This window comes from Acanthochromis polyacanthus, chromosome 5, assembly GCF_021347895.1.
Source record: "Acanthochromis polyacanthus isolate Apoly-LR-REF ecotype Palm Island chromosome 5, KAUST_Apoly_ChrSc, whole genome shotgun sequence".
Lineage (NCBI taxonomy): Eukaryota > Metazoa > Chordata > Actinopteri > Pomacentridae > Acanthochromis > Acanthochromis polyacanthus.
This window is the reverse complement of record NC_067117.1, coordinates 37,140,746-37,160,774: the sequence shown is the minus strand read 5'-3', so window position 1 is coordinate 37,160,774 and position 20,029 is coordinate 37,140,746. Positions and strand designations below refer to the sequence as shown.

Genomic DNA, 20,029 nt, shown 5'->3' with positions numbered 1-20,029 from the left:
CTGATGGTATTACATAATGAAAAAAATCTAAAGCTTTTGTACAGCATTTTACATGTGACTATATACACATTTACATTGTTTTTCACACTGGTTTTCCCCTTGGAGCACATGTGGAGATCTTCCTAATATTCCTGAGCCCATTGCATCATAGCAGCTGAACAGTTCAAAAATGATTTCATGTGCTGACCAGCAAAATGCGCAACAGACAGCTGTGAAACTGCTCTACCATGTGTGTACACACACTCATATATACACAGAAACAACCCCTCACATGGCCAGCTGGAGAATATGAATCCAACCCAGATATGAAAGAAACCAAATGAAAGATTCAACTCCACCCTCTTTTCTCCTGAGAACTGGTGGCGACTGAGAGTTTCGAGATCAAAAGGATGAAAACTACATTCAGGAACAATACAGTGTGACTGTTCTGTGAGGAGAAGACACATTAGAGTCTCATCTGTGATTATGTTGACAGTTATTGATATAGCTAGATATGGCTGCTTGACCATGATTAGGTAAAGTGGTGTTCTGAGCTAAATACACACATTAACTTTACCTCAATCAAGGCTTATGCTAATGTTTTGCAGGTTTACTGTGTGCATTATCCAGAAGTGTGAGTATGCTGGCGCTTAGTTGAGTCATTCCAGAATTGGAGGACATTTTATGTCCCACACCTCAAATTTCAAATTATTCATGTACAAAATACTAAAACATGCAGTTGTTGTGTAACTGTACTTGTTCTGAGACCAAATCTTTAAAAAAAGGAGAGGAGAATGTTTGAAAATATTTTTAAAAATACCAAATAAACCTGGAGTTCACCCTAAAATGCCGTTTTTCTCTTGTCCCACTCCCCTGATGACCTAAGTGAATCTCAAATAAAACAGTTAAAAAATTCCAAACCTCCTTTTTTGGGATTGCTTTTTTCATTGATGTCTCTTGTAATTGCACAAACATTTTTTAATCAACATAATATTTTAGATCTATTGTGTAGAACTAGATGTTGATATCCCTTCTTGCATGCATGAGGCACCTAGGACTCCGTGGGATGGTCAAAGGAGTGAGGGTCTCCTCTGGGTTATCAAGTAGGCACCCTCCTTCATCTGTGTTTCGCTGGTAGGCCCAAGACACCTCCAGAGGAATCCCAGTGTCCCAGGTTCACCCCCTAGATACCATCTACTCACCTGAAGATCCAGGTGGCGTGCTTTCTCTTCATCCACAGCCACTCACTTCCCTTTTCAGCACCTCTGAAGAGGTACATGATCGCCTGCCATTGGGCCTTCCCACGTACTCCCATCTCCCGGAGAAGCCTGGATTTACGAGGTGGCTATAAATCCTCTGCAGCCTACTTCGACTGGTCGGACACTCGCTGTTTTGCATCAGCGACAAGCTACGTATACCTCAGCTTCTTGAGCTCATAGGCCTCCTCTACTGAGTTCTCCCAGAGCACTGTGAGCTCGATGATGTAGACGTGCCTAAGCAAAGCTGACCATAGCACTAGGTCTGGCTGCAGGTTGATGAATGCGATCTCAGGTGGGAAGCAGAGCTTTTGGTCCAGGTCTACCAGCATCCTCTAATCGCAAACCCCTCTCAACTGCCCAGGATCTGGGCTGCTGAGAGGGGCCCGGCCAAGAGAACCCTCATCCTCTTGGACAAATGTTGTTTCTTGCCAATGGGTCGACGTGGGTGGAAGGGCATTAACACTCATGCGCTGCGTTTCCAGCACCAGTGCCAGACACTTCAGCACCTGGTTGCGCCAGTTGTAACAGCCTTGAGCGAGACTGGTTTGCAGCCCACAAAAATGTGTTTAAGTGTAGCTGGAGTCAGGCAGAGAGAGCATGTAGGATCTTCACCATACCATTGGTTGAGGTTCTTGGGTGATGGTAGGACATAATAACCCGCCTTGATGGTGAAGCATGCTCTAACCCAGTGGTTCTCAAATTTATTAATTTATATATATGTGTGTGTGTGTGTGTGTGTGTGTGTGTGTGTGTGTGTGTGTGTATATATATATATATATAAAGGACAGATACAATGTGGAACCTTATGTTAAGTATAATTTAAGTAAGACAGAGATCCCTGTGTACACAGCTACGCTCAGGAACATTAGCTTTAGAGACTGGGAGGTTTAATGCTACTCCAGCAAAGGACAGATTTTGTTTGCTGTGTAATTTAGGGGAAGTTGAAAATTAAGTAAATTTTGTGTTTTATTGCCCTGTGTATGAAGATGTAAGAGAAATACTTTTCAGTAAGATGTCCTCTGTTTTTTTAAAATTTCTTTTGGTTGAGTGACAACAACAATAATAATAATAACTTTATTTCTAAAGCGCTTTCCGTCAAAGTGCTGTACACAGAAATAAAAACAGATAAATAAAAACAGATAAAAATAAAAACAATAAAAACAGAACAATAAAAAAAGACATCAGTTAAACAAACAATTTAAGATTCATATATAAAAGAAAAGAGGTGGGTCTTCAGCTTAATTTTTAAATACATTAATGGACGATGCCTGCCTGATTTCAGCAGGTAGACTGTTCCACAATGTAGGTGCCCGGAAAGAAAAAGCCCGTTACCCAACCGTCTTTTTACCATGCAGAATTTCTTTGCCAGGCCTGAGATAAAAGGCAACATATTTTGTCTAAGGACTGAGCAGCAGAATATTGTGTGTTTTGGATGTATTGCTGCAATGCGAGTACATTGGTGTCTTGTAAATCCATGAGGGTTGTGCACACTTGTGTGCATGACACGAAAATAAAGAAAATCAATCAATTAATCATATATATATTATTGGTGGGACAAGGTTTAAAAAACTAATCTAATTAACTACAAGTTTGCGATTAATTACATTTTTGTCAAACAGCAATATTTGACACAATAAGTAATTATTTTCAATTCAAATAAATTTTGATTGACAGTTGAATCAATGAATAGACATATACATGTGTATAATTTAAAATTTATAAAATTAATGCAATTTTAAAATGGGAAAAAAGTGATTTTGATGATTTAAAACCTGGATTTAGTTTGTTTTTTTTCCATTGTATGGCACATGACAGAAGCGAAACTAGTTGAAAATTAGGGAACTGAGAAAGGTGCAATTAAAAGCGTTAATTTATTTAACGCGTTATTTCTTCTGTAATTAATCGAAATTAACTCATTTTAGTCCCGGGGCTGCATAAAGCCCAATTTGATCTCCAGGGGACCGCACCAGTAAAATCACAGCATAATAATTTATAATCACAACTCCAACTTTTTCCTTTTGTTTTAGTTCAAAAAAGTACATTGTGAAAATGATCACATTTAATGAATTATGTTTTTAAAAAGCATAATGATCATCCTAAAATTTCTTAAGAAAAATAGGTTCGATTTCAGCAACATGATGCCTCAGTTGATCATTTACATGTGTGCATTGCAAATGGCGGCTCACAGTTTATCTACAAAGACACAAAAAATTCAGTAACAGGTATCTGGAAGTGAACAATCTAGTATTTTACTTTATGATCAAAACAACTTGTCATGGTCTAGAAATTATTTAAAATTTACAGTTTTACAAATTTACAATTTACAGTAAATGCCTTCTTTGTAATTTTTACACTTTGTAAAGTAGGCCTGTGGGCCGAAATGCACCATCTGGAGGACAGGTTTAGGCCCATGGGCCGCATGTTTGACTTACTTAATTACTTACTTATGCCTATCAACCCCTTCCAGGGTATAGACCGTCAACGAAAGACCTTCAGTTTCTCCTATCTTGTGCCTATCTCTCAACTTGATTCCAGGTGGTGCCCATTCTTTTGATGTCTGCCTGGAGGTCTCAACGCCAGCTGTTTGACACTCCTGGTAAAAATAATCGGCGTAGATGAGCCGAGGTGATGACAAAATCAAATATGCTGGTGTTCCAAATGCACATTAATTATGTATTCTCCCGTTCTCAGGAGTTGTTGTGCATGTCCATACCTGTGTACTTGGCAAGTACAGACATGCACAACAGCCAGCGCAGTTTGTACACCGCGAAAAATGGGCTGACGTTAAAACAATAGTTAAGCAAATTAGTTCCAGGTAGATGGACCTTTTCCTTCCAGTCACTCGTGTCCCCCTTGTCATGTCTCTATGCTCCCCCAAGGGGGTTCACCCCACTATTTGAGAAGCACTGCTCTAAACGTCTCCATATCCCACAGCTCTTGCCAAGAGATCTTCCTCTTTTCCACTCCTTCCCATGTCATCCACTGCCCTTGCTTTGCCTGTGGGATGGCTTTTGCGCACCTGTCTGCTTCCTCTTGTCATCGTACTTCCTGCACCACAAGCTTGCGTCTTTGGGATGGAGTGACCTTGTTCCAGGCTGGGGTGCTGGCCCCAAGGCCAAAAACACCTCTTCCCTGCTGCAATTGGCCTAAAGTGTCCTTATGTCTGAGTGCTGCCTTTGCCTGCTCTGTTGCCACTGATGGGATTCACCTCCCCCCACTTGCCAACTTTGGGGCAGCTTGACCTATGATCGGATTGCTTGAATCCTGTAGCATCATCTCCATTCTTACTTTGACGCACTTGTACTCCTCAGAAAAGCTGGAAATGGGCAGATCTAGAATTCCTTTGCCATACCGCCCAATACTGCTGAGGCACCTGGGAAGGCCAAGCCATTTCCTTGTGTAGAAGCTAACCAGTCTGTCCAGCTTTTCCACCTTAGACACAGGTGCTTCATACAAGGTTAGTGGCCACACGAGGCATGAAGTAGCCCAAACTGCATACACTAGAGCTTCAGTCTCCCAGGAAGCTGGGTTCTATCAATGTTCACTGGGCCACTGATTACCTCCTTCCTTAGCTGGTCTACTTGCTCATTGTCTTAGAGGGAGGCATCATGCCATCGAGCTTGGCTTTTCACAGGCTTCTCTGAGACAGTTGGAATAATCTCATCGTCAATGTGAAAGCGATGGTCTGATAGTTTCCCCTTGATGATGGAAATGCTTCTGGACTTGCTTGGCTTGAGCCTCATGTGAGCCAGTTTGATGTTTTCTTGCAGCCTACTCAGCAGTCGAGCAGTGCAGGCCTCGGTTGTGGTGAATGTTTTGGGGTCATCCATGTAGGCTCTGACTGGTGGCAGTTTCAGTCAAGGTCTTATTTGCTGTCCTCCGTCCACCCAACAAGATGCCTGAATGATAACCTCCATGACCATGGTGAAGGCAAGCGGGGAGATGGTGCAGCCGGCCATGATTCTCATCTTCAGGTATTGCCATGCTGTGGTGCAGAGCTGAATGTCCTGAAAGTAAGGCTTGTTTATGTTTGTAAGAGCTGCTGAGACCCTGAAAAAGTTAAAGACTGACCACAAAAGGTTGTGAGAAACTGAACCAAAGGCATTCACAAGATTCAGGAAGTCCACATGAAGATCTGATCCCTCTTTCTTGGCAGCCTGGATCTGATGCCAGAGGATGCTGGCATGTTCCATAAACAAGTGAAGCCTAAGATGGTTGCTTTCTGGATTGACGTGTCAATCAACTCGCTTCTTTGCAGGTATCCTGCCAGCCTGTGAGCGACGATGCTGAGAAAGACTTTCCTTCGATGATAAGAAGACTGATCTGGCGGAACTGGCCAATCGCCGATGAATCATTTCCCTTGGAAATAAGGATCCCTGCAGCTCTCCACCAGGCTGTTGGTATCTCTTTTTTCCCACACAACTCTCATCAGCTTCCAGAGGAATCGTAGGACGTCTGGTGCATTTTTGTAGAGACCATAACCCTGTTAGCATAGCTTTTTTAGCTGGTAGAAGAAGAAGAAGAAACAGTGAATTACATGATATGCTGGAATTAACATCATCAAGCAGTTTTCCAAAAGAATGGGTAGAGCAAAGCTATGTCCTCTCTTCTATTTTTCATATTTTCATAAAATTGTCAGCCTTGATTGAATGTCTCACTCTCCCTCATGCAACTCTGTTATGCATATGATCAGGAAAAGACCAATTCTTTTACTTTTTCTTTAATTTTTTTCCATCAGTAAGTTTGTCCTCTTGGTCAGCAGTAATAGCTAGGTAAATATCTGGCTTCTACTCCTGAGAAAAAGCGAAACTTTGCATGGAGCCTGTTACTGTGTTTAAAACAAAATACAACAAATACAACATGGAATAAAAATTGTACCATTGATGTGAGCCAATCGAGCCTTTGATAGTTTATTACCTATTGTTGACAAATATGTAGCAGTAAAAGAGAAGGCTTTTTTTAAACCCAAATGTCCTCCAGTTCTGGAAAGACCGATTAACAGTTGGATAAGGTGCAGGACCTTGGTGCTAAACTAAATTACTGGACAAAGTAAAATGTTGACGTGGTGATGGTGCTGCAAAAGTTTCCAGTCATCTTGAGGGGAGAAAATTCCTAGTATTTGTCACAGAGATAACCAAAGCCAAAAGCGTTCATCCTCTGGAGACTATGAAATTCTATAGTGCCATTAGATAGTTACTGAAATATTCAGTCAGGACCAAAGCTGTCAAATGATCACTCAACTGACCAGCTTTTACCATCACTTGATAAGAGCTGTTCATTTTCTCACAGTCAGATGAAAACTTTTTGCATTGGTTTGTAGGAATATGTCATCCCATGATTCATGAACAATTTCCCACAACCCCAAGCAAATCAGTTATTCACTGCATCATGAGAGTGAGGTCACTGAATGATCTGTAGTCAGCAGGGGAGAGCTGGGCCTCGTGATGAAAAGGAACAAAACTTGACATTGTTTTGAGAACGTAATTGCCAGAAAAAACAGCGTTGCAGGTCCGTGAGCCACCCCAGGTCCCTTGAAAGCCAAATAAAAAAACCAGTAGAGTGTGCTGCAGATCTATTGTGAGAGGTAAAACAGTTCCCTGTGGACATTGTAGCTAACAGACCAATCATATCCAGTGGATTTGCTCCATCTAGCATGGTCCTATTCAGTCATGCTGGTTTGTGGGAAAAGAGCAGTTGCCTCTTTATGGAAAAACTAAGTCTAAAGACATTAAATTTGGTACATTTAAATTAATTTCTATGTGACAGTCACATAACACGGGGGTTGTATCACAGTTGTTGAGTAGTTTAGTTTAATTGTTTCTTTGGCAGCAGTGCGTGGAGCAGTGAGATCTGGTGCAGATGACATGCAGGATATGAGAGAGGATTGTTTCCATGGAACAGCCCTGCTTGTGAGCGGTGCAGAGCTTTCAGAATCCTCCTGAGAGACATCTGTGTGGAATATCTTAAAAAGATGATTACACTCATGTCAACAAATAAACCCTGCACAAAACAATGTGACTTGATATTAATTTTTGCATTCATTTCATTTGCATTTTCATCTGTGTGCGTGTGTGTGTATGTGTGTGTGTGTGTGTGTGTGTGTGTGTGTGTGTGTGTGTGTGTGTGTGTGTTTAAATGCATCTTACAGAGATTTGAAGATACTTCCAAAGTGTGGTTTTGGGTGTGTTACTTGCTTACACTGGCACATCTTGACGCTCACACAGCCTGCAGAAGTAAAGTCACTCATTTGGCCAACATGCTGGCTTTTAAGCCAGATGTTCTCTTCTTTTGCTTCTCAAGAAGTGGACAAAATGACCCAATCATTTTTGTATTATTTCATCTGTTTTTGCTGACCTTTACACATTATGTACATAAATAAGTCAGTATTTATATAGTTTGACTAGAATGGACTAGTTGTCCAATTATAGCAGTGCAACACAATCTGATTTTCTGGCACATGACTTATCCAGCTGTAAATCTGGAATAGATATCATAAGGAAGATCAGACAGAATCAAGTTATAATCTGGATACTCCAGTTGTTGCATTGTGTGTCTCTGTGACAGTGATCATAATGCACAATACAGTATATAATTATATATTTCAACATGTATTGCTTCACACATTAATAATTCTTCCACAAAACAACTCATACATCACGATAAGGGTATTGAACAGTGAACACTGGAGGTGAAGGAGGGGGAGGGGAAGAACAAAGGAATCGGAGGGGATGGTGGGAAAACATGGCGCATTCGAGGAGAAATGTGCCTGATTTTAGAAGCCACAGATGATCCATTGGTGCTGCTCACTTGCATTTCACATATTCTGCTGAGACATCGTAAAGCATCTTTAAATGAAGGAAAAATGAGGCAAGGAGGAGGGGAGGATGGGAGGGAAGGCGGAGGCGAGGGAGAGGCAGCAGAGAGCAGGGGGGAGGAGGAAACGTTGCTGCCGCTGTCATTCTGCTGCTACGTGGTTCAGCGGCAGGAGGGTTTGCTGAAGGGAGGAGTGTTGGAAAAAACAGAGGAAAAGAGGACTGAAAGGGAAGGAGAAAAAGGGAGCGCCTGGGCAGCACTGCAACAGCTGCAGCTGCAGCAGCCTGTCAGGAGGGAATAGAGGCAAGAAAGAGGAGGCTGCAGGATTGCCTTAAAGGAAGCCTTTTTTTCAATGTATGGTTCTGCACAAGGAGAAGGGTTTGAGTAAGGAAGCCTGTTTTCTCCCTCCTGATGTTTTTTGATATGGTCTCATGCAGGAGGCATGCTTGGAAATAGTGTGAAAGGCAGAGGAGGAGATCTGAAGATGGACAGGATGGATAGCACAAAGGCATACGGTCAAGCAGATGGCAAAGGAGTTGGTATGGCAGCTAAGAGGGCCAAGTCTGGAGTGCCCCAGAGTACACAGCGGGGTGAACTAAAGGTTTACCGGGCAGGTAGTTCTGAGGGCAGGCTACCAGTGCCCTCCAATCTCCGCAAGCAGAGGTCTATGACAAACCTGGCTGTACTCACTGATGCTGAGAAGAAGTTGCACCTGTATGAGCCAAAGTGGTGTGATGACATGGCCAAGCCTGGAGCAGGACAGACCAAGATGGGCAAGCCAAAGACAGCAAGGGGTGGTGGCCCTGTCGGAGGAGCTGCCCCCCTCTCTCGAAACCTTTCTAAGTCTGAACACTCACTGTTTCAAGGCAAATCCAAGCCCTTCAGCCCTCTGGCTGCTCCATCAGCCCTAAACAAGCAGAGTCGCATACCTCGTGGTCCTTTTGCTGAGGTGAAGCCTTTGAGCAAGGCACCTGAGGATGGAAAGTCAGATGACGAGATCCTTTCCAGCAAGGCAAAAGCCAACGCGACGAAAGCTGGAGCCGGAGCTGGAGGGGAGTCCGGTTCCAAAGGCCAGGGGGAGGAGGGGGGAGACAAGCCCTTCCTAAAGGTGGACCCAGAGCTGGTGGTGACAGTGCTGGGCGACCTGGAGCAGCTGCTCTTCAGTCAAATGTTAGGTGAGTACAATAGAACAGTCTTGATGCCTCTCCCACCCAGGCCCCCTACAGTATTTGCGGGTTTTGTGCTACAAACGAAAAACCTTGTTTGTGCAATATACAAGCACGCCCCCTTTGATACAGTCCCCACATGGCACCTGCTTGCTGGTGCAGATCCACATTTTCCTTCAACGGATTTTACGCAGCTCTCCAACTGAGCGAGGGGATAAAAAAGAAAACATCCTCATGCCTGCAAAGCATGCTGCCACAATTATTTTACTGAATGCTGTGTCTGAGGCTTGATGCCTTTGATTATATTTAATATGCTTGCTGTCGTAACATTGCCAGCTGATTGCATGAAGTCTCGGGGGTTGTGGATTATTACCAGCACACTGATCTCCTATCTAAAGCTTTCATTTGCCTCAACATATGCTCTCAAGACTCCATCCATTGCTCCACATTTGACTAGAAAAAACAGAAATGGATGTAGCAGCATGCCATTTTGGATTCCTTATAGGCACAGAGACATGTATTTAGCCTCCTCCCAGCTTCCTTCATCTGCAGGGTGCTGACAGATGGTTTATACCCTTGTACTAGTAAGGCGTAAATGGCAAAGAAAATGGCTTTCTCTCTGGAGATGTATGTGAGGTTTAGTAATAGGAAGAACTTGAGGAATAATTGCTGTATCACATGATAGGGATTGTTATTCTGATAACTTCCTCTTTTATTTTTTTCTTTGTATATGCATGCCTTTTGTGTGTAATTGTATGTGTAGTATGCATCTAATTATCACCTATAGTCCCATGAGGATCTGTCTTTGGAGATCTTTTAGTTTCATCCAAAGATCAGATGCATTAAGCTTAAAATCCAGTTTTCCCCCCATTATTTCTAAGAGAAGTTTTTTTTTTTGTTTTTTTTTTGCATCTTAGTGATTTTCCTTTTCAGAACTTTTATTTGCTGGCCAGGAAAATTCTCTTTGTCTATTCTTTGTCCTAAAATTCCATTTTGTATCAGCATGCATTCCATGTTTCATCCGCTTAGTATCATCAGGAAAGTATGTTTCTGTTGCATCTTAATGAACATGTATGTGATGATTTGATCTATTATCCATGCTTCACTAGCCTATATAGGCATTTATAAGTCATGCTAGTCACACTTACACTACAGATAAGAGTGTAACTGTTGTTACATGATATAACAAACAGTCCCTCCAGGATTGCAATAAAAGTTGTGATGTTTTAAGCTTATTTGTTGTGATAAAATTGCGGGAGACAGTGACAATTGCTAAAAAGTTGCATTTTTTCCAACTTGTAGAACATGTTTCAACACTGTAACTGACAATATTTATTCCGAAATGAATTATTTACCGTTCCAACCCATTTCCACAAAAGCTGTCACACCATGGTGGGAAATTAGCAGTAGCCAGATATTGGTTTAACATGAAGTGGTTGGTAGATTTGCTGCACAGCATGACAATTTACTATTGAATGAATCATATTTGGACATATCCATCAGTGGCTTAAAAAGTTAATTTCACTTCCTGGCACACACGTGTTCACACACACGCTCACGGCTTGTCACGTCAGTTAACAAGAACAGCACTGAGAGAGTGCAGTACCCCACCAAGACTGTTCATTATCTGACCTCGCGCTGAGCACAGGTGTGTGTTCTGTATGTGTACATACCGAATCGCGTGACCTAACTATGTAGCAGGCGACGGGAATTGATGGGACTCAGAAATACCCCCACAATTTAATCAGTTGTTCCTTATATCATTTCCGATACATCCACAGTGGTAGATTTGTTGTAGGATCACAATGATGTGATCGTCAGCAGGCCGCTGAGGTAGCGTTCACTTGTTGCCATGGTTACCGTGCCGCGATCAGACGCTGTGCCGCTATGAATCCCTAACAAATCCATGCATTCAAACTTTAAGCCGTATCACTGCAGAAGTCTAATCATTTGGTCCTTGTGTTATTTCTGACCGACCCTAAAAATTTCATTCAAATCCCTGAGTTCGTTTTTGAGTGATGTTGGTAACAGAGGAATCACTCACACACGCTGATCATCACATAACTCCGCCGTGTTCTTTGGTGGAATAATTAATCTAACTTACCTTCATTCTTTCAGTGCTCTAACGGATCTGGATGCAACAGTTTCCATCATGGTGATTTGTCTGGTCTGTTGTCCGCTCATTTCAGCTGTTCTAATATGTTTCGTGTTTCGTCACACTTCCGGGTCCGCCATATTGTGTGGCAAGTGTTGAAATTGTTGTGGTCAAGAGTCAGCGAGCAAGATAAGTATTGAGCAAGATAAATATAGTTTGCAGTGTGACTGGGGACAAGAATGGTTCATGCCTGTTGTGTCCACGGCTGCCACAACAAGGCAGAAAGCCCAGTTGTGGTGCCTCAGCCGGCTGAGGCACCACACTTGGCAATTAGTATCTGTTTTTTAACCCGTATTATTCATAAATTGTCATTTTCACTTTTACTTTGTATTTTATCATTCAATTTGTCTTCCATAAATACACTTTGTGATAAAATAAACTTTTAGTGCATGAACTGCTTTGAAAACACAATTGAAATCTCGCAAACAGCCAAAAGTCTTACTCAAATTCAGGGACGGCTGGTATAAATGGGCTAACAGAGCTAAGCCCTCCCAAACAGTTGAAATGAGACAGTTGCAGCAGGCTATCTGTGGGCAGTCGTTGCAGTTGGAACACGTTTAGTAGTGGTGTGTGTGTGTGTGTGTGTGTGTGTGTGTGTGTGTGTGTGCGTGCGCGTGCGTGCATGCGTGCGTGCGTGCGTGTGTGTGAGTGAGAGAGTGAGTGAGTGAGAGTGTTGATGTAGAACACTAAAAAAGTATAGTGTACCTGTAATTGATGTAACTGTGTGTATCATAGGTGATGTTGCTTTTGCAGCTGTGTTAACCATTTAATCGGTATTATGCATTTGTTAGCCCACCCAACAAATTTCACCACCAGCTGCCACTGCTCAAATTTGATTATTTTATTGAAAAAAAATACATTTCGGGAGTTTTAATGTATGCCGAATGAAAGATAACAAATGTATAACTTAGACAATTGTAGAAATTAGGTGTTTCAACCGTTATTATTTGCTTTGACCTAAAGATCTTTTCAAAATAGCTGCTTCTCAAAGCGAGGATTCGCGTTGCCCCAACACCATACTAGGAGGTTAGCTCACATTAGCGTGATCCTAGCCAGACTCCACTGTTTATTCCAGTTGATTTAATTTAGATAGACCAATCATACGCTAATTAATAGGAAAAAAAATCATTAGGTTCATTGTTAGTTAAATCGGCGACCTGAATTAATGCTGTTTTCGGACGAATTCTACACCAAACTGTGTTCAAAATCTCGGCAAAAAAAATCTGTGTCTGAAGTGCTACTTCCTCATATTATGAGCGCAAATGGCTGAAACTTACTTACTTCACTTCAGGCAGGCCGTTGTGGGTGCTTGTCCAGTCCTTCTGTGTAATTTGATAAGGATCGATTCCATCAATTAACTCCAACTTCCTCTGAAATCGGTCTTTTGAAGTGCTATCAAGTGTATCGATATACTTTTCAGCTGAGTGGCAGCCATAGCCAACAAATATTAGGCTAAAAGATAAACTCCAGTCATGGACTCAACAAAGTTTGACACTCAAAATGGCGCTGAGCTACTTACTGACCCGGAAATGTGACGTCAGTGAAACCTATCTATCCATGATTTTTTTTCTTTTTTTGGATTCCACTACAATATTGCATGGTTGTAAAACAGTTTAGTTCCGCTTTGGTGAAGGACATCAGTGAATTAATTGTTTATCACGGTCTTCAGCAGTAATTTTTGTTGGTAAATGAGAGACATTAATATCGCACGTCTGCATCTTCAAACCATAAACAAGGAAGTGAATTCGGTGACGTACGTGCACTATGTTTGCGCTGGGAGCTGCTATAATTGGCGGAACTCACGCGAAATTGCGGGGAAGTTGCGGTGATTGGACAAAATTGCAAGGCCGCGCAAAATTTGCGATCGCAACATCCCGAATTCCTGGAGGGTCTGAACAAATAGCAACATGCACATGACATGTCTTTTGTGTGACTGAGTGTAAAACCACAACCAAAAAATGCTCAGAGCTCTGTAGATCTCTGCATCACATCCATATCCAACACGGTCTCACGGGGATTCGTGAAACTGTTACGTAAATTTTTTGTTTCTTTTTCGTGCGCACCAACACGATTTCGTCATGTTTTTCGTGCCGCTCACCACGAAATGTTTTTCGTGTTGCTCACAACGAAACGAGCTGTGGTAATCACATCTGAAAGTGGTTTATACCGGCGGATTCATGACGATCTAAGCTGTCCATCGGCGTATACTGCTTGTGTGATCACGTTTGCGGCCGCCGGCCGCCGGACATTCTTTAAATTCCTATGTAAATTGGTAAGTGTACCACCGGGTTATGGTTAGGTTATGGTTAGGGTTATGGTTAGGGTTATGGTTAGGGACGATGTCATGCAAAATATAGCGTTGGATTCGCCACGGTTTTACACTAAAAATGTAATATACACATTCGTTTGTAATTCGTTCTGGGTGGCACGAAAAGTCCGCCGTTTAAAATACATTGGTGTGCATTTCGTGGTGAGCGGCACGAAAAACATGATGAAATCGTGTTGGTGCGCACGAAACCGAAACAAAAATTTACGTAACAGTTTCACGAATCCTCGTGAGATCAGGCTGCCATATCGGCTTTATTAACCTAATTGCATAACATTTTTTTCATATTGTCAAAGGCTGAAACATTCTTTTACTATTTTGTATTGCATTCAACCTCCATATTATCTCACAATCAACTGAAAGTCATGACTTTCACAAAGGGGGTTTATCATCTCAATGAATTATTTATAATCATTTAAGATCTGCATCCCATGTGGACATTTGACACAAGTCAATTGCTTTGTGTTCATTATCTATATATATCTATATCTATCTATCTATCTATCTATCTATCTATCCATCCATCTATGTATATATATATATATATATATATATATATATATATAAACTTCCACCAAAATTAAAACAGAACACTATGATGAAGAGACAATTACCAATTACAACAGTAATTACTGACTGGCATTTGTCAGCCAATGACAGAGAAAAAACTATTTTAATAATAGTAACATTACTATTAAGGTTCACGACAGCAGCTTCTGAATACTCTTCTCAGAATATCAGGCTGAAAAGTTTTCTGGATCCTGACTATATGTGTACAGTGGGCATGCTTGTTACTGTAAATTGAGCTTTTATTTATAGTCAGCAGTACATTCAAAGCTTGGTTAATGCTTAATGCTGTACTCTGCATCAACAGCATATCTCATTATGAGCTCCCTGAAAGGATGCTTTTACTTCTGAACATAGAGGATCTCTTTGTTTACCAATATGACATCAAGAATGACCAACTTGGTTAATGTAAGTTTGTGGTCTAGATAACACTGGAATCATGTCCTCAGAGAAAGCAGAAGATTTGAGTAATACAGACAGACTACTCCTGATCATAAAAAAAACTCTTTTCTAAACAATGAGGGAGTGAGCAAGCCTCATTTCTTCATAGTTATATGAGATCTGTCATGCCAATGCATCAGTGGCGTGCAGCTATTATAGTGGAAAAGGTAGTGCACATGGGGAGAAGCAGTGTTCACGGTTGGCATATTTCAAACAACAGTCACGTAACGGCCAGAGATGTAAATTTTCAGCAAATGTTCTGATTTGTTGGATCGCAATATATTAAACTTAATTGGTATTTAATAGTGGTACACCAATACCATGTAATTTAAAATTGTTCCACTGTTTTTAGTACATTTGGAATAAAACAAAACACGTAAGCAAAAATTTGTTTCAATCTGTTTCTTCTTCACAATGTTTTAGATGTGTATGCATGCTGAATGGGAGGAAAAGCTGTGTATCTTTGTCAACAAGTCTCTTTTAGGTGGTAGCATTTTTCTGATCACAAGTTATTTGAAGATGCCAGCTTTAGAAAAACTATTAGTCAAAGTTCCAACCTAGCTGAATGTGTCAGCTCATGGCAAACACTAAAGCAATGATCTCTAGCCTGATGGTCACTTGACATATTTCAGAAGTGATGATTTTGAAGGGGGCTGCACAGTGACTTAGTGATTAGCACTTTCGTCTTGCAGCTAGAAGATCCACTGCTTTCCCAGGATCTTTTTGCATGGAGTTTGCATGTTCTCCCTGTGCATGTGTGGGTTTTCTGTGGGTTCTCCAGCTTCCTTCTATGGTCTGAAAACATGCTAAGCATAAGTGATAACTCTAAATTGTCCATACGTGTGAATGTGAGTGTGACTGTTTGTCTGTATATGTAGTCCTGTGGTAGACTGGTGACCTGTCCAGGGTGTCCTTTGCCTTCACCCAAAGTCAGCTGAGATAGACTCCAGCCCCCACGACCCTATGGATTAAGCAGTATATACATATACAGTGGCGTGCACAGAGACATGAGGTGGTTCTAGAGTACCTGCCCTTGCCCTTAGTATCAAGCAAGTGCCCTCCGCGTCTCAACTTTTTTTTTTTAAAATTGAAACATAAACACACACACACATACGACCCATGCCGTTCCACGACACACCCCATCCCATCTCGTAACGTGAACACGAAGAGCGAACACCGCGCATGGCAGCAGCGTAGACTGTGTATCAGTGTTTCTCAAATAGTGAGGCATGACAAGGGGGGTGCGAGTGACTGGAAAAGGACCGTCTACGTGGAACTAAGTAGCTGAACTATTGTTTTAACGTCTGTTCTTCACGGCACACAAACTGTGCTGGCTGTTGTGCGCTATGGGCTCCTGAAAACGTGAGAACACATCGTTAATGTGCGATTGGAACTCTGGCGTACTTGATCACGTCCCCACCTCGGCTCATCTACTCCGATTATTTTTCCAGGTGTGTCAAACATACGGACCGCAGTTGAAAAACGGCCGCCAGATGATCCATTTTGACCCGACTTCGCAAAGAGTAAAAAATTACAGAGAATTACAGAGAAGTCATTCAATTTGTAAAACTGTACATTTTTAATAATTTCTAGAACTTGACAAGTTGTTTTCAACATAAAGTAAAATACAAAATTGTTCAGCTCCAGATAGCTGTGACTGAATGTTTTGTGTCTTTGTAGACACTCTGTGATCTGTCAATTGTAACGTGTAAATGACAAACTGAGGATTAATACTGTTGAAATGGATGTTTTTTCTGAGAAATTTTAATGTGCTTACAATGTTTAGTGAAAAGATAATTCATTAAGTGTGAACATTTTCAGAACGTATTTTTTAAAACTAAAACAAAGGGGAAAAAGTTGGAGTTGTGGTGATTTTTTTGGTTGTTATGCTGTGTTTTTACTGCTGGGGCTCACTTGAGATCAAATTGGGAAATTGGGCTTTCTGTGGCCCCTGAACTAAAACGAGTTTGACACCCTTGATCTTTACTGTAAAAACTACAAAACTGAATCAGATAAAACAACACAACAATCAATTAATCGACATAACGTGACCATGATGACCACACAACCAATATTATTTGGTGAATTGGTACAGCATATGATCAGTATACTATAACTGATCATATGTAGGGTCAGTATACTATAACTGACCCTAATAACCTACACTTTGTAAGAAGCATAGTGCTGGACCAGTAGACATGAGTTGAAGAAAAAACAGGATATTGACAATGATCTGACGACACAACCAGATTTAGCAGCACTGACAACAATTTTTCACATCTCTTATAGTACATATCACATTTTATAAATAATATTTTTTTGCATCAACAGACAAAAATTGAAAAATACATGTTTTTATTATTTTGAATGTGACATTGAGCACTAATTTGACAACAGGAACCTTGTAAAAAAATCTATTTCTTATTGGTCTTGTCTTAAATCACTGCATTTACTGTATATCCCACTATTGTGTCCATTTTATTTGAGCTCATGTAGTGTTGTTTTTTTTTGTTTGTTTGGTTGGTTTTTTTTTTTTTACCAGCAACCCTCCAAAGTTGTCACATTTTATAGGTGCAGTAATAACCTACACTTTGTGTAGGTTATTAGTCTACATTAGGCAGAGGCAACACTTGCTGTGACTTATTTGCAAAATAACAAAAAGAAAAAGCCGCTTTCTGCCTTGTAGCCTAATGTTCTACACACTGCACAAAGTGCCCTTTGTTTTCCACTGAGCACCTACCCCCCAAAATGTCTGTGCACGCCACTGTACATATAGTATAGATAATGGTGAGAAGAATATAAACTCAGTTCAAATCCTTTAAATCTATCCCTTCCTCCATCACCACAGGTGTGCCTCAGGGCTCTGTTCTCGGGCCCCTCCTCTTCATCATTTAACTCCTTCCCCTCGGCAACATCTTTTGCAAATTTAACATTCATTTCCACTGCTACACGGATGACACCCAGCTCTGCCTCACCAATAAACCCTCATCCACTCTCACTCACTGATTGCATCGGTGAAATAAAAACCTGGTTCACTCTAAACTTCCTTAAATTAAACTGCAACAAAATTGAAGTTCTTCTCATTGGCACTAAATTCACTTTATCCGAAACCACCCTATGACCCAAATGAGGATTAAGATGTGTATAGATAGTGGACAGATGGATGAAGGATGTGTGACAGCCACTCACTGTGAGAAAAGCACATATTCAGACAAATCATTTTTCACCTCTCCCTTGTCTATCATCACTCATAGTGGGTATTTTTGTTCAAGAGACAAGTTATTTTCCAGTCGACATTTCCTTGCTGGATTGCTTGCCATTGTAAGGATCTCTGAAGAGATCCTTTTGTTTAGGGTCAAAATAAAGCAACCTCTTGTTCTCTTTCAAGTGTCTCAGATTTTCTAGTGAAATCTATCACAATAAAAGGCTTAAAAATTGCATGTGGAAGCCAATTATGGCAGCCAGTCCTCTCGCTGATCATCTTATGGAAATTTCTCAGTGCCTTCACGCAACATGCAGGAGATTTATTATGGACTTAGCATTATTTGTAGGGTTAATTACTGAGGGCCAATGGTCTACTTCAGAATTGAAGTTGCCAGGCTTTATTCTGTGCCTGTTCTATGGGGGTGCAGAGCACTAACTTGATGCAACGGCATCATTCATAGGACTTTCCCGATTCAGATCTGCTTCAGTATTCTGTATGAGTTTTCCTTAGCTATCCAAGCATCACTGCAATGCAGGGTGCCAGAGGGCTGTCAGTAACTACACAGGGACACAGTGCATGTTGAGCACATTATATACACAAAACAGATGGGATTCACATGTGTGCTGTGTCTAGCATTCTTGGTTTAGGGTATTTCCATGAATGAATTACAAATTAAATAAACAGTATGATGGTATCTGAATGGGATGTTGCATGGTTTAGATGGAGGATGGAACGTGACTAATTTTGTCAGTGTTGAAAGTAGGAGATGTTATCCTTGGTCATCTTTTTGATAACCACATAAAGCTTGCGCCTTTATGTTTGGTAAGAAGCATAGTGCTGGACCAGTAGACATGAGTTGAAGAAAAAACAGGATATTGACAATGATCTGACGACACAACCAGATTTAGCAGCACTGACAACAATTTTTCACATCTCTTATAGTACATATCACATTTTATAAATAATATTTTTTTGCATCAACAGACAAAAATTGAAAAATACATGTTTTTATTATTTTGAATGTGACATTGAGCACTAATTTGACAACAGGAACCTTGTAAAAAAATCTATTTCTTATTGGTCTTGTCTTAAATCACTGCATTTACTGTATATCCCACTATTGTGTCCATTTTATTTGAGCTCATGTAGTGTTGTTTTTTTTTGTTTGTTTGGTTGGTTTTTTTTTTTTTACCAGCAACCCTCCAAAGTTGTCACATTTTATAGGTGCAGTAATTAAAACAAGATCGGTAAAGTACACTACTGTTCAAAAGTTTGGAGTCATTTAGGAATGTTCTTATTTTCGAAAGAAAAGCAGTTTTTTTCAATCAAGATAACATTAAATGAATCAGAAATACAGTCTAGACATTGTTAATGTGGCAAATGACTATTCTAGCTGAAAATGGCTGATTTTTAATGGAATATCTACATAGGGGTACAGAGGCCCATTTTCAGTAACATTGTGTTAGCTAATGGTGTTGAAAGGCTAATTGATGATTGGAAAACCCTTGTGCAATTCTGTTAGCACATGAACAAAAGTGTCAGTTTTCATGGAAATCTTTTGGGTGACCCCAAACTTTTGAACGGTACTGTATTTGTTAGTCATCAGGCAAAATGAGGATTCATAATTGTCACTTCTGGCTATAGCATCAACTGCTGAATGTATTTCACATGACTAATATGAAAGACTAATGACTAATGACTGTACAAGGGAATGATCTGGAAGCTTTTCAGTTGCTCTTTGCAAACCTTCCTCCAGGTTTCTACTGTAGCAATCAAGCTGCATTATAATATCTCCCCAAAAGCTAATTATACTACAGCCCACACAGTTTTGTGTTAGAATGTTGGTGAATGTGCCTCCCAAGTGGCTGCTCTGCAAAACTACTGATTTCAAGTCAATATATAGGTCTGTCCAGCACTCACACAGTCAGAAATTACAATGCCTGTCAAAACTGCACACATACAGTACAGCTATATTGCATTACACAGAGGTGCACAAGTTTCCAGAGGTCTGTTGGGTTTTCACTGAACCCTGCTAATTTCCTCCAAAGTGCCAGATTAATTTCAGATTTGGGTTTTCTATTTCTACACTACAAAAGGAACGTTTAAAAAAATGTGTTT

The 20,029-nt window shown here is 40.8% G+C and overlaps 1 protein-coding gene across 5 annotated transcripts in view; it reads left to right on the top strand.

Annotated features, from left to right (window-relative positions):
• Positions 1-20,029, top strand: part of nav1b (neuron navigator 1b) — a 121,968-nt gene that overhangs the window by 10,736 nt on the left and 91,203 nt on the right. For 2 of the 5 annotated variants that reach the window (XM_051947991.1, XM_051947990.1), the window contains exon 1: positions 7,894-9,226. The exons of the other annotated variants lie outside the window; for them this stretch is intronic. In XM_051947991.1, coding sequence (XP_051803951.1) covers positions 8,494-9,226 — 733 coding nt within the window. In that variant the 5' untranslated portion in view covers positions 7,894-8,493. Of the gene's footprint in view, positions 1-7,893; positions 9,227-20,029 lie in introns of those variants that run through there. 5 annotated transcript variants of the gene reach the window in all.